Source organism: Lathamus discolor, chromosome 5 (genome assembly GCF_037157495.1).
Source record: "Lathamus discolor isolate bLatDis1 chromosome 5, bLatDis1.hap1, whole genome shotgun sequence".
NCBI classification, from domain to species: Eukaryota; Metazoa; Chordata; class Aves; order Psittaciformes; family Psittacidae; genus Lathamus; species Lathamus discolor.
Window position 1 is genome coordinate 111,518,538 of NC_088888.1, and position 14,908 is coordinate 111,533,445.

The 14,908-nt window shown below is 47.7% G+C and overlaps 1 protein-coding gene across 2 annotated transcripts; it reads right to left on the minus strand.

The window, feature by feature from the left end:
* Window positions 1–1,856: 1,856 nt before the first annotated feature.
* Window positions 1,857–14,715, minus strand: LOC136015697 (interferon-induced very large GTPase 1-like). Of its 2 annotated transcripts, XM_065681997.1 has the most exons (3): window positions 14,617–14,715; window positions 10,645–10,835; window positions 1,857–10,555 (listed from the first exon to the last, which is right to left on the minus strand). In XM_065681997.1, the coding sequence occupies exon 3, from the start codon at window positions 10,551–10,553 to the stop codon at window positions 3,240–3,242; it is 7,314 nt and encodes a 2,437-aa protein (XP_065538069.1). In that variant the 5' UTR covers window positions 10,554–10,555; window positions 10,645–10,835; window positions 14,617–14,715; the 3' UTR covers window positions 1,857–3,239. The 2 variants fall into 2 exon arrangements, with proteins under 2 accessions (XP_065538069.1, XP_065538070.1); XM_065681998.1 differs by lacking the exon at window positions 10,645–10,835.
* Window positions 14,716–14,908: the final 193 nt, after the last annotated feature.

A 14,908-nucleotide genomic window follows, 5' to 3' on the forward strand; every position in this document is an offset into this window, starting at 1 on the left:
TAGTGGAAGGTGTCCCTGCCCGTGACAGGGGGTTGGAACTGGATGAGCTTTAAGGTCCCTTCCAACCCAAACCATTCTGTGATTCTATGATTCAAAGTCAGTACACTAAGATCTCCACCTCTCCATTTACAGCCCCATCCTGGCCTCCCAGCCTGTCACCACAGTCCTGTCACTTGCATTTTCTGCACCCTGTGACAGACCCCCACCAGGCAGTTCCTGCTCAGCTTTCCATTCATATCTCATCATCAGGTCTTTTGCCTCCCCTATCAACTCCTTTTGAGCAAGTCAGTGATCCTGAGAACCTTAGCTACAAACCGTGCATCGTTGTGTCCTTGCATTCCTTCCCACAGCAGTGTCCACAGGGAAGGACATGCCAGGTGATCCCTGCAAAGAAGATTCAGGCCAGGGTGGACTGGCAGAGATGCTGACACCTGTAGGCCTCCATGTAGAGCACTGCCTCCCTGTACTGGAGAAGGAGCTGGAGGTTACAGGCATGCAGACACCTGAAAGATGAAGATTGCCGAAAGGTTGCAAGCTACGCACAGTATGCATGGGAGAACAGAAGCCCTGAAAGAGTGCTTTGGTGCACGTGATGAGGCAACATGGACACTGCAACCCCTGGATACATCCTGGGCCAAGGCCACTCTCTCACAGCCACTCCAGCTTGAAGTTTGCTGGTGAATTCACATGCACACCCAGTTTGGGCTGTGACCTGTGGTCCTGCTCCAGCTGCCAGTGCTCAGCCCTTCACTCACCTCATTCATACCAGTGGCTGGTTTTCAGGCCACGCACCATTCCCATGCCAGAAACTGTAGGATAAAGATCTTCACTCACTCCTGTCTTTGCACTGAGACCCCTCTTGCTCCAGCAGCTGACACCAGAGGCATCTACACCCATGTGACTTCAGGAGCTGGAGTCAAATCCACTCACATACATGTAGGTCTCACCACTCACTTTCTCCTTGCAGCACACGCTCACACTGGTGAGGCTTGTTTCCAAGCCATTGTCTCCATGTCTGTTTTGTCAGGGCTGTGTCATGGTATATTTTGGGTTTGGTTCCCCTTTTTTCCTTTAGTTTCCCACTGACCAGCACCTGCTCTGATAACCTCATTGAAACAACTCTTCTCAGTCTCCCATTCATCCACTAGTGTGACTGACCAGGCTTGGTTCCCACCACAGGCTCCTTCATAGAATCCTAGAATCACAAAATGGTTTGGGTTGGAAGGGACCTACAAACCCCTTTAGATGATGCTGGTCAGAGCAGTAGAATAAGAGCCCTTGTCTCTGCTGCTCCTGGAGCAGATGCCAGCTTCTTAATTGCCAGAGCTAGTTCAAAGGTGCTCTCTAGGGCAGGAGATCATAGAATCACAGACTCATAGCATGGTTTGGGTAGGAAGGGACCGGACCTTCAAGCTCATCTAGTTCCAACCCCCTGTCACAGGACATCTTCTTCCACTAGACCAGGTTGCTCTAAGCCCTGTCCAGCCTGACCTTGAACACTGACAGGGATGGGGCAGCCACAGCTTCTCTGGACAACCTGTGCCAGCACCTCACCACCCTCACAGGGAACAACTTCTGCCTAAGATCTCATCTCAATCTCCCCTCTGTCAGTTTAAGGCCATTCAACACATCAGGTGTTGGTCAGATTTGTTTGACTGAATGTTCTTGTTTATGGCTTCCTCCCCTTCTTATTATCCCTTGAGACATTAAAGAAAGTCCTCCACCCTGAAGAGCAGACATTCTCCATCCACACAGACCTTCGCCCAGTTGCCACCTACCTGTCTTCACAGCACAAACGCTGAGGTCACACACAACTGCAGCTAACTTGAAAATAAAGGATGCAGAGACCAGTCCAGTCTAACTCGACTGGTTTATTAGCAAGGGATTATAGTGAATGACCACTTTAGCCAGTGTTCCAGGAGGGCTTGTCTTTGGATTTCCAGTGGCTTTGCAGGAACTGCACAGCAAAACCAGCCAGCCAATTCAGTGGTGCAGTCCCGGCTGGTTATATGTTCTCCGGATCATGGTACCACTGTCACCAGCCTGTCCTGACAGCATGAACACTAACGTCACACACTGCTGATGGCTGCTGTGGGAGCTGCAGAGACATAATCCTCCACATTGATTACAAATACAAATACAAAGGTTTTCACTCAGCAGCTGAGCAAATAGAAGAGCGGTTGCTTAGCGGAGGCTAAGAGGTTCAAGAGGCCCAGCCAGGAATGGCTTGTCTTAACAAATGAAGTATGCTTAATAAACCACTAACCAAATTAAAACTTAACTAAAGTTTTCTAAACTAACTAAAAGTTTTCTAAAGCTAACCAAATTAAAACTTAATTAAACCACTACCTAAATACACATTTGGTGTTAACTGCCTGAAGGATGTCAGAGACAGAACAGCTACTAACCTGAGTACTAGCTCAGTTTATCAATAGAGGATTGATAACGGAATGATAATACTGAAAAGTAAATCAGCAAAGCTTGCAGCCAATGTTGAGCTGCTTTCAGATCCCGCAGCCTTTTCTTTAAGCATGACAAGTACTTGCTGCAGGAAAAACTAATTTCTGTCAGTGTCACTTTTATTCTGATAGCAGCTGATAAAATCGGTACTTTTCAAATGCTGCCTTTGCTCTTCGCCTGGCACTCGATCTTAATCTTGTTCATGTGACTCCTCACTGCAGGAATGTTTTTCATTTTTTATATAAGACAAAGCAGAGGTTAATGTCCGTGGCAAAAAAGGAAGAGAATTCTGAGTATCATGAAGCAAGGGAATTTCTGAGGCAGGAGTAGCACGCCTTATTTCACCCAACTTTGTCAGCAATTAGGTATCATTCATGTAGCTTGAGGCTGCATATATATTTTATATATTGTATATTGTAACTATTTTGTGGAATTACTTATACTATGCTCTTCTAAAATGCAAAGTGGTTGCAGTTCTTCCTTCATATTACAGAATCATAGAAAGGTTTGGGTAGGAAAGGACCATAAGATCGTCTAGTTCCAACCCCCCTGCCATGGGCAGGAATGCATCACAGCCATGTCCTCCAAGGCTCTGTCCAACCTGGCCTTGAACACTGCCAGGGGTGGAGCATTTACCACTTCTTTGGCCAACATGTTTCAATGCCTCACTACCTTCACAGTAAAGAACTTCTTCTTTATATCCAGGCTGAACTTCCCCCGTGTAAGTTTGAATTCAATGCCCCTTGTCCTATCGCTACAGTCTCTGATGTCAACCTGGCCTAAAGCATCTTCAGTTCATCAAGTGCTTCCTGCTTTGTAATTCTCTGCCATGAGGCAGGGATTTCTCCTTTGCCATGAAATTTCCCATTGTGCAAGTTTTCAAGCTCTGTCCTGAAATGACACACAAACCATTTCCAGTATGCTTGCATTGATGTATCAGGAAGAATTCGCCAATTGGAATAGGGAAATCCCGCATCACGGTATTTCTTGTAGGGGATCCATGTGTCTTCATCAACCCTGAATGAATTGTTACTCACAATACTACTAGAACAAATATCAATGACCAGATTGTCTGTTTTATACCACCTGTAACCTGCCAAAACTTGAGGATGATGGAAGACTAGCTGATGGTCTCCATCGTGACGTGGCATAGTGTTTGTGCAAACAGCCCCACAAAAGGGACACTGATTCCAGCATCCTGAAAATTGCTCAGCCAAGATTGCGTGAGGCTGCTTTTCAAATATGCTCATATCAGCATTAGGAAACTCTTTCTTGAGATTGTCCTTCAGGTAAGCCAATGCTTCTGTCATGGCATTTTTCAGGAAGTCTATGTCTTTTGTCTCCTGATGCTCAATGCTCCTCAGGTTGCTTCTGGGCAAGATTAGCACCTCTCTAAGTGCCTTGCAAAATTCATCCAGCCAAAGAGAGATATTGTCATTTCTGTCTCTTCTGTCTTTGACAATCTTGGTTGATTGAAAAACAGCTGACAGAATGCTTTCGTAGAGTTGAGTAAGGGAGTCATCTAAAAACTTCTCCAGCCTCCTGTTCTTATCTAAACAGTACATCTCAACACGTCTCTCAATGTAACTCTTCATAAAGTCTCCTGGGAAATTAAGATACTCCCGAAAATACTCAAAGTTTTCTTCTTCTGCCAGGTATTTCAGTATGCAGACTTCCAGAGAGGATCTATTGCCACTGAAATCTGGCAGCTTACCCCTGATGTCTTGAACTATGGTAAGAGCTGTCCTCTCATAGATTGCCTGGCGAAGAGCTGGGGCAATCTTGTCACACAGGAAAACAGCAAATGCTGTGATGGAAGTGGCCCCTTGACAAGAGATCTGGAAATATTTAAAGAAATCTTCTCTCTTGTTCACCAGGTAGGTGTATGGATCATTTGCTTTTCTGAATGTTTCCTGCATGCTTTTAAATCTTTTTGCTGCCATTCTGCACAGATACAGAGATAAATCTATTGCATAATCTGTATTAAAACTGTATTTTGCATTGCTAGGGATAGAGTCCATACCCTTCTGTACTTCATTTAGTATTTCATGAATAAAACTTTGACTATAATCCCTTTTCTCCTGTTCCTTCTTATCAATGTTCTTTGTCACACACCTTATGATGTTATCTGTAATGTTTTGTATTTTGCTTATATCAGCATGATCAAAATTCTGAACAAAGACGTACCAACGTTTTTTCTTAGCAATGTGTTTTTCAAAGTTAACAGAAAATGTGTTGGTTTGGGGAAATTCCTTTATCCGTTCTACTAAGTTAGGTCCCTTAAAGTGATCTAGAAGGACATCTTCTATTTCCCTATCGATATCAACCTCTATCAGAGGGGGTGCAGCAGAGGAGAATACAGCAACCCACCCATTCCAGAGATGAACAAAGGTGTCTCTGAGTTCACTTTCAGTTAGTCTCTGGCCTTTTAAAGACAGAGCCATCTCCCTACTCTTTTTCAAGAGCTCACTTTCATATTCTGACTTCCTTTCATCCAGTTTACACTGGTTCTTCTTTAGTTCAATCAGATTCTCGCACTTCTTTCTAGTTTCACGAAGGAGAGATTCCTTTAGTTCATTCAGCTTCAGTTCCGTGATGACTCTCCACTGGGCCAGTATCTCATGGTCTTTCTCCTCAACAAAATACTTTTCCATGTCTTTCATGATGTCATCACTTGTCTTTTGCACTACATTTTCAAGGCTTTCTCTGGGGACCTCCTGCATGTCCCCATTCCGAACTTGATTGTCCAGTTTCATTTGCAAGTCTAAGACATGACTCCTCATCCGCCAGCTCCACTGGCTAAATGCGGTTTCCAGCTTCTTGTACGCAGCAATCTCCACTGAGTTCTTGAAGCTGAAAATGAAGTTTTCATTCAGCAAAGCATTCCAGAGATCACTAATACGAACTTTCAAGGTCGAGAGCCTCAAAATGCTGCCCGGTGGTCTCTTCTTGGCAGCTTGGAGAATTTTGCTCTTTAATTCCTGGACGTTCTGGCTGTAAGTGGGGTTGGGTGGTGCCATTGGGGGATTTCCTTCCCACAGGTGAGAAAAGTAATGAATATGGGTGTTCACATCGAAGTGAATGACGTCGCTGAAGCAGTAGGCATCACAGAATTCCTGCTGGGCAGCTGTCATAGTCATTTCATCCAGCTTTTCCTGGAGGCGTCTTCGTGCTTCCATGTTTTGTTCCTTGGCAGTTATTTCTCCCACGTTTTGGTGTACAAACAGGCAGCTTGAGGAAAGTTTTACTTGCTTCATCCTCAGAAAAGCCTGGACGGCAATCTGGAGGACATCTTGCATTTCTGAAGGATTTTCTCCAAAGATGTTGATCAGAGTCATGTTGCCAATGCCAATGACAAAGGTGGCCATCTCATTGTCATGGTTAAGGGACTGTTTATTGGCCACCTCTATGGCACGAAGTCCCTCTGCGTCAACAACTAGCATGTAACTGAAGCCCAAATCTTGTTGCAGCTTCTCATCTACTTTAATTAGCTGCATAAACGCTCCCCGGGTGCATCTCCCTGCACTGACATTAAACTGAAGACCAAACATGGCATTCAGCAGGGTCGACTTCCCTGTGCTCTGGATGCCAAGCACTGAGAGAACAAATACTCGTTTGTCCCCTAGCTTATTAATTAATCTGTCAAAGATTGCATTGACCCATCGTAATGGTATGTAAGAAGCATCACCATCCATCAGCTCGACAGGATATCCTGAAACCATCAGATCAGCTGCAATTTCAGGTAGTTTGACAAAACATTCATCCTTTGAGTTCATTGATTCCAGAGCTTCATAAATCTGCCCTACCTCTCTCAAAATATGCTCAAAGCCAATGGACGAATAGTTGATTTCATTGGAGAGAGCATCTATATCCTTCAGCAACTGAGGTTTCAGATAGGTTTTGTCATTGCTTTTCGTTATTGCCAGGATTTGAGACCATAACAGGTGATATTCTTTCTTCAGTCTGTCAAGGCAGTCGGAAGACAGATCATCCATGAAAACCTTCATCCAGTGCAGGAAGTATTTCTTAGTATCTGCTGGCTGTGACTGGAGAAAGCCAAGGACTGATTTCATCAGCTGATTGAGGGGGAATGCTTGTTCTAGTTGTTTTCTTCTTATTGCTGACTTCTCCAATTCAGTTTGGCTCCGATGATGCTCTATGCTCTGATTCCTCTTTTCCTGCAAGCGAGTGAGTTCTTTGTCCTTTTTGCACCACATGTACCACAGTTTTCCTTGAAGAGGCAGCAGTTTGGATTTGATCTCAAACAACTTCTCTTCCTTCAGAAGCTTCACTAGCGCCTTTGCCTTTTCTTTGGCTGTTACACATGCATCTGTATCTTCATCGACTAAGAATCCATGCTTGCGAGCTTTGTCCAGGCAGGAATCAAGGCTGAAAAGAGTGTTAGACCTTTCCACAAGTTCTCCAATGCTTTTTTTCAGCTCATCCATTAATTCTGCTTCGTTTCTGTTCTTGATACCTATTCTTATGTTTTGGCTAGATTGGCCAGCAGCAATGTTCTCTTTTTCAGTGAAAAGACAAACCAAAGGCCTCTGCGACTGCCACAGGTCACGTAAAATTTTCATCCCTTTCTTGTCAGACTCGGCTACAAGAACCACGTTCACAGCTGATATCTCCTGTAGAAACTGCAGCTGTTCTTCGTGGTCCCTTGCATCTCCATGCAGGTTACAGAAAGCAACACAGCAGTCAAAGCTGTCATCATCACTGCCCCGGGGGCAGTACCAGGAGATCTCCACAACACCTTTCATCAGCAAACAGTCTTTGGTGCTGCCTTTGCAATGCCGGTGGAAAAAAGTGTCATGCTTTTGTTTGCTCAGCAGAGCATTCAGGATCTGAGACTTGGAAGAGGAAGGAGAACTGCCAATCCGTATGAAGGACACGATGGGTGTCTCTGCTTGATAAATGAATTTGTTTCTGTAACTGTTAGTTCTGGCTTGCTTTCCTGGCTTCTCAGCCTCTTTCCAGCTCTTCTTTATCTGGCTGAGGGACCAGAGGGGAAACTCTATCTTTGAAGTGCATGGATTTGGTACCAGGAGAGGTAGTGCAAATTGGCAGAAAGCAAGCTTTGTTGAAATGTACTGTCTCATGAAATCATCAGCGCAATGAAAAATTGCCATCTGGAGGTCCATGGGGTGCACACAACTGTCTTTGGTTGCAGATTCAGGGGCTTCTTCATCCAATGTGAAAAAGTCATCAAAGGAATCTGAGCATTCATTCTCTTGCTCTGTGGGGTTTGGCATAGGTGTGAGTCGTGGGTTGCTCTCATGCCTGCAAGTCAGGTACCTCACCCGATAATCCACAGTTAATAGCTTTTGTAGGAAGTAAAATGTTAATTCATTGTCATTGCTAGGCTGGCTGTCATGTAAAGGTTTCTCGTATATGATGTGGAAATCTTCTGTCCCCATCTTCCTTGGATAGTGATTTTCCAGTCCAAGGCGCTTAAGTAAGTGGAGGAATTCTTGATTTGTAATGGCTTGATTTGCTTCAGTTTCACTGCTGTCTGATTTGGATTTGGACTGACTGGAAGGCTCTGTTCTTTGAAAAGTGTCTTTCATGTCTTTGATTATACTGTGTTTCTTCAGATCATCACATGTGTCCTCCAAGCGCCCACTGACGAGGGAATGCAAGTCCTTTTCCAGCATCTCCCAGTCTTTGAGTGCACGGTGCTTTTCAAAGAGCGTTTTTACCTCTGTGGACCATAAGTTTTTCATTTGATCTTCCATGAAAGTTAAACGCTCATTCTTCTGCTCATGGGACACCTCTTTATATTCAGGTGTTACCTTTAGACCCGTCAGCAGCAGGAAAGCCTGAGCTCTGTAAACATCTTGTTTCTTCAGACTCAGATATTCCTTATGTCCCTCTTGCAATTCATGTATCATGAAGTTAATTTCTGGACATCCAAGGAGGTACCGAAAATTGTTCCCTTCCATCTGGTATCCTGTGCTGGTTGTAATTAGAAGTACTAACAGTTCTATGTCTTTCTGTGCCCTTCCCCGGAGAACCTGGAGTAAGGAATAAACAGTTGAGCTTATAGTCAACGTGGCTTTTACTTTTGCTTCATGAATGGCAGATGCTGCAGTTTCTGGTGCATAGGTGACTTCCTCGATATACTCCTTCATTTGCAGCAGTGTCTTGGTGAGATCTTCAAGCTCAGAAACACTGAGAGTTTCAGGAAGCATGGGATTGCTATCAAAGATCCATTGCATAATGGAGGAAGACCTGGGGAAGTCCTTGACAGAATAGACATAAGGATCCAGGAGGCACTTCAACAGAGACTTGATACACGTGGTGTTTTCTGGAGATGATTTCCTGAAAAACAGGACAGTATTCACAAGGAACTCCTGCAGTCGTTTGTCTGACAGGCATATGTTGATCCAGACATTATGGGTTTTGGTTTTTTCATACAGATTCTGTTTGAATGTTATCAGCGTGGACAGTTTCTCTTCATCCACTGTCACCTCCCAGGCCTTCACACACTCCATGAAAGCTCTGGCCTCTTCCACTGCATTGACCAGTTCCTCTCCAGATATATTGCTGACACTGTGATTCGTTAACGCTTCGTATGCAGCCCTGAGGATGCTGCTCATTTGACAGCTGGACTTAAAATCACTTCTGTGATTGAACAGGATTATATCCCACACTGGAATCAGTTGAAAGCCTCGGTCAATAACACACCAGGTTGTGTTATTAGTTACAAGCCCCAGTTTCCACTGAGGAAGAAAATTTGTCTCTGGTGGGCCCCCTGTGTTGGTCACGTCATGCTGAACTTCTGTGTGGGCTCTCCTTCCATCTCTTCCCTGAGAAGAAGCACGTGAGCTGTACTTTGAACCTTCCACATTCACTCCCCTGCTGACACCGAAGCTGCTGTAGGTGGCACTTACATAGCCATTCAGTGATTCAGATACTTGTTGCTTCATCTCTTCCCGCTGCTCAGCTCTGAATCCTGCTACAGATGCCTTCCACTGGAATATACCCCCAAAGTGGAGGGGACCCTGGTTTACGTGGGACCCAAATGTGCTGAAGAACTTCTTACACCTGCTTTTCAGTATGTTGGACCTGTCTTCTTCCGGAACGCTGCTCAAAAGATGCTCGATGTCTTTCAGCTCCTGCAGGGCCACATCTGTTAGATGAAGCTGATGCTTTTGGAAGTAGCAGGAGGCCAGAGGGATGTAGTGGTATTTGCTGGTGCAAATGTAGCTCTCCTCAGAGTGGGACTGGTGGGTCTCCTTCGACTGCGAAGAGCTGCTGTAATCTATGTCAGTGTCAACATTAAACCACCAGAACCCAGCTTTGGCAGAAACGGCGATGCTGAACCCCAGCTTCTCCATGGACTTGGTGAAAGCAGCTTCTGCTGCAGAGGAGGAGAACTCCTTCCTCTCAAACAGAGACCCTTGCTCTGGACCAGCAAGCCTGAATCCATCCGGAACCCGGATGAGCTGGTCTCGCTTTGCCAGCACATCCTCAAAGCTGCTGGTTTTGTAGATGCCCTGCAGGGCCAGTCCCCCTGACGCCCGCCTCAGGACCTCCATGTCAGAGACAATTTCGGCCTTGCTAACTATCAACTCCTGCTGCTCCAGCTGCTTCTGGATGTTCTCCAGCAAACCCACCAGTGACTTCTCTGGTGCTGGCCAGTACTCTTTGGGAATCTCAATGGCTTGCCACAGAGCCTCCTCTTTCTCTCTTATAGCATCCTTGCTGTGGCTGTGGCTGTTGTGCATTTCTTTCAGCTCGTTCAGGAGTAGCTTGGCTGCTTCTTGTCTCTGCTTTGCTCGCTCCAAGTGCTTCTTCTGCACCTCCTCAAGAGTCTCTTCTGCATCTCCTTTGTTGACTGTTACTCCCAGGAGGTTTCGGAGAGCCCTTTTTTCCCAGGGGTACCTTACTTTAGGCTCCAGCTTAAGGTAGTCTTCATATTGCATATGTTTCAGGGCTTCTTTGGACTTGACTCCCAGTATTTCTGACAGTTTGGGAAGCCAGTGTTTATCATCCAGTCCTTCTTTCTCACATGCTTCTACCAGTTGTTTTTTTGCAAGATTTGCCTTTTCGTCATCCTTCGGTATGTCCTCCTGTGAGGCCATGGCTGTGGAAGAATAAAACAGTCTCTTTTTAAGGTGTGTTGTCAGAGGCCCCAGCCTCCTATAAGAGGGTATGGGATCTAATTCATCTCACCTCAAGCAGATATTCCCTTTGGTCAGACACTTGACTTTGAAGAGGACACAGACAACCAAGCTTCCCTGCTCAGCTGAGACAGCACACCATCACACAGCAGGCCTGCCAGGCAAGGCTGAGGTTTAAGAAGAAGATGGGGACCACCTCAAGAATTCAGGAGGAAAAACACTGGGAAGGAAAGACCCAGAATCCTAAAGGAGAAAAGCAGAAAGTCAGGAGATGGCAACCCATCAATGCAGAGGACTCATTCCAGGAAACAGTGGAGGCATCCTTCGCCAGTAATGACAGCTCAGCCAGCAAAGACACATCAGAGCCTTTTTGGGGTGGTGACCACACTGGGGTTTCAACTGGGACACAAATCAACATACCCATTGTGTACATTAGTGTACATTAGGCACAGTTTGTGAACTACATATCTCCTGCTTTAAGAGCCTCTTCTGCATACAGCACAAGGTGGCTCAGGATAGGACTCTAAAGTCTGTACGCCATAATGACATCACAGGGAGGAAAAGCAAGCCTATCCACGATTCATGTAATCATAGAATGGTTTGGGTAGGAAAGGACCTTAAAGCTCATCCAGTTCCAACCTCCCTGCCATGGGCAGGGACCCCTTCCACTAGACCAGGTTGCTCCAAGCCCCGTCCAACCTGGCCTTGAACACTGCCAGGGATGGGGCAGCCACAGCTTCTCTGGGCACCCTGTGCCAGGGCCCCACCACCCTCACAGGGAACAACTTCTGCCTAAGAGCTCATCTCAATCTCCCCTCTGCCAGTTTAAAGCCATTTCCCCTTGTCCTGTCCCTACAGGCCCTTGTCAAAAGCCACTCTCCAGCTTTCTTGTCAGCTCCTTCAGCTACTGGAAGACTGCTATAAAATCTCCCCAGAGCCTTCTCTTCTCCAGGCTGAACAAGCCCAGCTCTCTCAGCCTGTCTCCATAGCTGAGCTGCTCCAGCCGTTGGAGCATCTTCGTGGCCTCCTCTGGACTCACTCCCACAGCTCCATGCCTTTCTTATGTTGGAGCCCCAGAGCTGGATGCAGGACTGCAGGGGGGGTCTCACCAGAGCAGAGCAGAGGCAGAGAATCCCCTCCCTCGACCTGCTGGTCACGCTGCTGGTGATGCAGCCCAGGACACGGTTGGTTTCTGGGCTCAAGCACACACTGCTGGGTCATGGTGAGCTTCTCATTGGCCAACACCCCAAGTCCTTCTCCTCAGGGCTGCTCTCAATCCAGTCTCTGCTCAGCCTGTGTTTGTGCCTAGGATTGTCCCAGCCCAGGTACAGGACTCATGCCTGATTTCTGGAGAGGAGAATCATAACATCATAGGATCAACTAGGTTGGAAAACGCCTTTAAGATCATCAAGTCCAACCATTACCCCTGGACTGCCAAGACCACCACTAAAGCATATCGCTGAGGGCTCAATCTACACATGTTTTGGACATGGCTTTTGATTTATTTTTTTTTTTTTTTTGCTGAGAGATGGTGATTCCACCATTTCCCTTGGGAGCCTGTTCCAATGCCTCCATTGACCACCCTCTCTGAAGAAATTGTTCCTAATATTCAATCTAAACCTCCCATGGCACGGTTTGAGGCTGTTTCCTCTTGTCCTGTCATTTGTTATTTGGGAGAGGAGACCTACCCCCACCTCACTACAGCCTCCTTTCAGGCAGTTGTAGAGAGCAATAAGGTGCCCCTTGAGCTTTCCCTTCTCCAGACTAAACACTCCCAGTTCCCTCAGCCATTCCCCATCACACTTGTGCTCCAGAACCTTCACCAGCTCCATTACCCTTCTCTGGCCCCGCTCCAGCACCTCAATGTCTCTCTTATAGTAAGGGGCCCAGCACTGAACACAGGATTTGAGGTGCAGCCCCACCAGTGCCAGCGCAGGGGGATGATCACTGCCCCGGCCCTGCTGCCGCGCTATTGCTGACACAGGCCAGGATGCCGTTGGCCAACTTGGCTGCCTGGGCACAAGCTGCTCATGTTCAGCAGCCGCCAGTCAGCACCTCCAGGTTCTTTTCTGCCGAGCAGATTTCCAGGCACTCTTCCCCAAGCCTGTAGTGTTCCATGGGGTTGTTGTGACCCAAATGCAGGACCTGGCACTTTGCCTTGGTGAGCCTGAAGATGGCTGGTGTGACTTAAAGACTGGGACAAAGGCAGCATTAAGAACCTCAGCCTTTTCCTCATCCTCAGTATCCAGTAGATGGTGGAGGTTCTCCTTGGCCCTCCTTTTATTGCTAATATATTTCAAAAAGTACTTTTGATTATTTTTTATGGCAGTGGCTATATTTTTGCCCCAGCTTTGACTGCTGAGCCCAGTGCTGTGCAGCTCAGCCCACTCAGGCCACCTATCCCAGTTCTATCCCCTCCCAGCTTCATGCTTGTTGGCCCATTACCAATGCTATTTTAGTCTCAGATGCCCAAAACAGCATTGCAGAGCTACAGTAGCAGACATTAACTCCAGCCCAGCTGGACCCTCAACTAGCACGTGGGCACACTTTGAATCATCAAATCCTAGAATGGTTTGGGTTGGAAGGGACCTTAAAGCTCATCCAGTTCCAACCCCCTGCCATGGGCAGGGACACCTTCCACTAGACCAGGTTGCTCAAAGCCCCATCCAACCTGGCCTTGAAAACTTAACCTGGCTTTGAAGTCCCAGCATGGCTTCAGACTTCTTCAAGAAAAAGGAAAAAGGCATATGCTTTTGTGTTAGTGCAGAAAGAGGACTATTAAGTGTATTTCTGGAATAACTCAGGATTGCCTTCTTCCTTGCTAGCAAACAAGGGAAGCAGTAAGCCTGGCAGCATGACCTACAGCAGGACTGCCTGCGTTCTGCTTCATGGGAACAGCCCCCTCTAGAGTGTTTTCCCCATCCCTGCCCAGGGGAGCCGGGCTCTTTAAGAGCTTGTGCCTTTGAGAGGCTGTGCCAGGGACCAGAGCACTTTGGGTGGTGAAGTTTAGACTGTAGGAGGGGCTGGGAGAGGTGAATCCCACCATCACTCTATGGGGGAGAAAGGAAAAATTCTCCCCCTAGCCTTGGGAACAGGGCAGGGTGTCCCACAACTGCCCCTTGTTAGTTACCCCAGTGCTACCACACTCCCTAAAGAGCGGGCAGGAGGCAGGCACCACTGCCCAAGCTGCCCACGCCGCCAGCCCAAGGACTGCACCCCAGCACCTATTGCTTCTGCAGCCCTGTTAGAGCTGACAGAGCGCATGCCGCCGAAAAGGTGACGTTCCTCAAACTATCCGTTGCAGCTTCCTGGGCTACAGGAGCGCCCGCAGGGCTGCCTTCCACCTCTCCTCTGGCCCCGACGCGTCCCAGCCCAGCCCCCTGTCTCCAGAGCAGAGAAGCAAATGTCAGCAGGATGCAGGTGCCTGCCCCTTTCCGCAGCCGGCCCGGCTCCCGGCCGCGGCACGCTGTGCTCGGGCCGAGCGCACCCATCCTGGCCCACCGTGGGACTGGGTCGTGTCCGGGGTGGGCAGGATCAGCGCTGGCTGCGGGAGCGTTTCCCAGCTCGCAGCAGGGGAGGGGCTCTGTAAGGGGTCTGACCCCAGAGCATGTGGCGAGTCCCTCCCCATTCAGCCCTGGAGGCAATTCCTGAAGCCAGGCTTTGCTCCCCTGCAGGCATCAGCCTACCCCTGAATAGCCCCGGATCCCTCTTCCTTCCCCACGGGCTCCTGCACTGACCCTCCGCCTCCTCCCTACCCTCCCTGTTCAACCAACCCCTGCAGCCCACACGGGTTCCCTGAGCTTCTCCAAACAGGCTGGCAAGCAAAGGCTGCTTCCGGCATCCCAGGCTTCAAGCAGGGACCATTCACCCTGAACCCCCTTTTTCCCTTCCCTGACATCTCTCAGGAGATGGTAAAACCCATGAACTATGAAAGAGAAGACAGACAAGATCCCTACTTTATGCTGATCCCTCACCACCTCTCACCCCCCATCCCCTCCCCAAAGCTTAACCATCAAGGTCCTACCATCTGCCGCAGATACTCAGCAGCTCCCAGGCTGGAGTCAGCCTGTCAGCTGTAAAACTCCACCCTTTTACAGCCCTGGTTTATCACAGGGTTTCCTTCTTTTTGATAATGGAGATAGCAGGAAGCCTCCCAATTTACTGGAAATCAGACCATTTTCAAAAGAGTGCAAAAGTGAAACTTGGCAGCTGCTGCGTGGGCTGGAGCTGAGCAAAACAGGATGAGTGGAGGCTAGAGTGAGAGCAGCCTGGAGGAGAATGTGAGCAATTTGACCCTAGAGCAGCCTCCAGTGCCT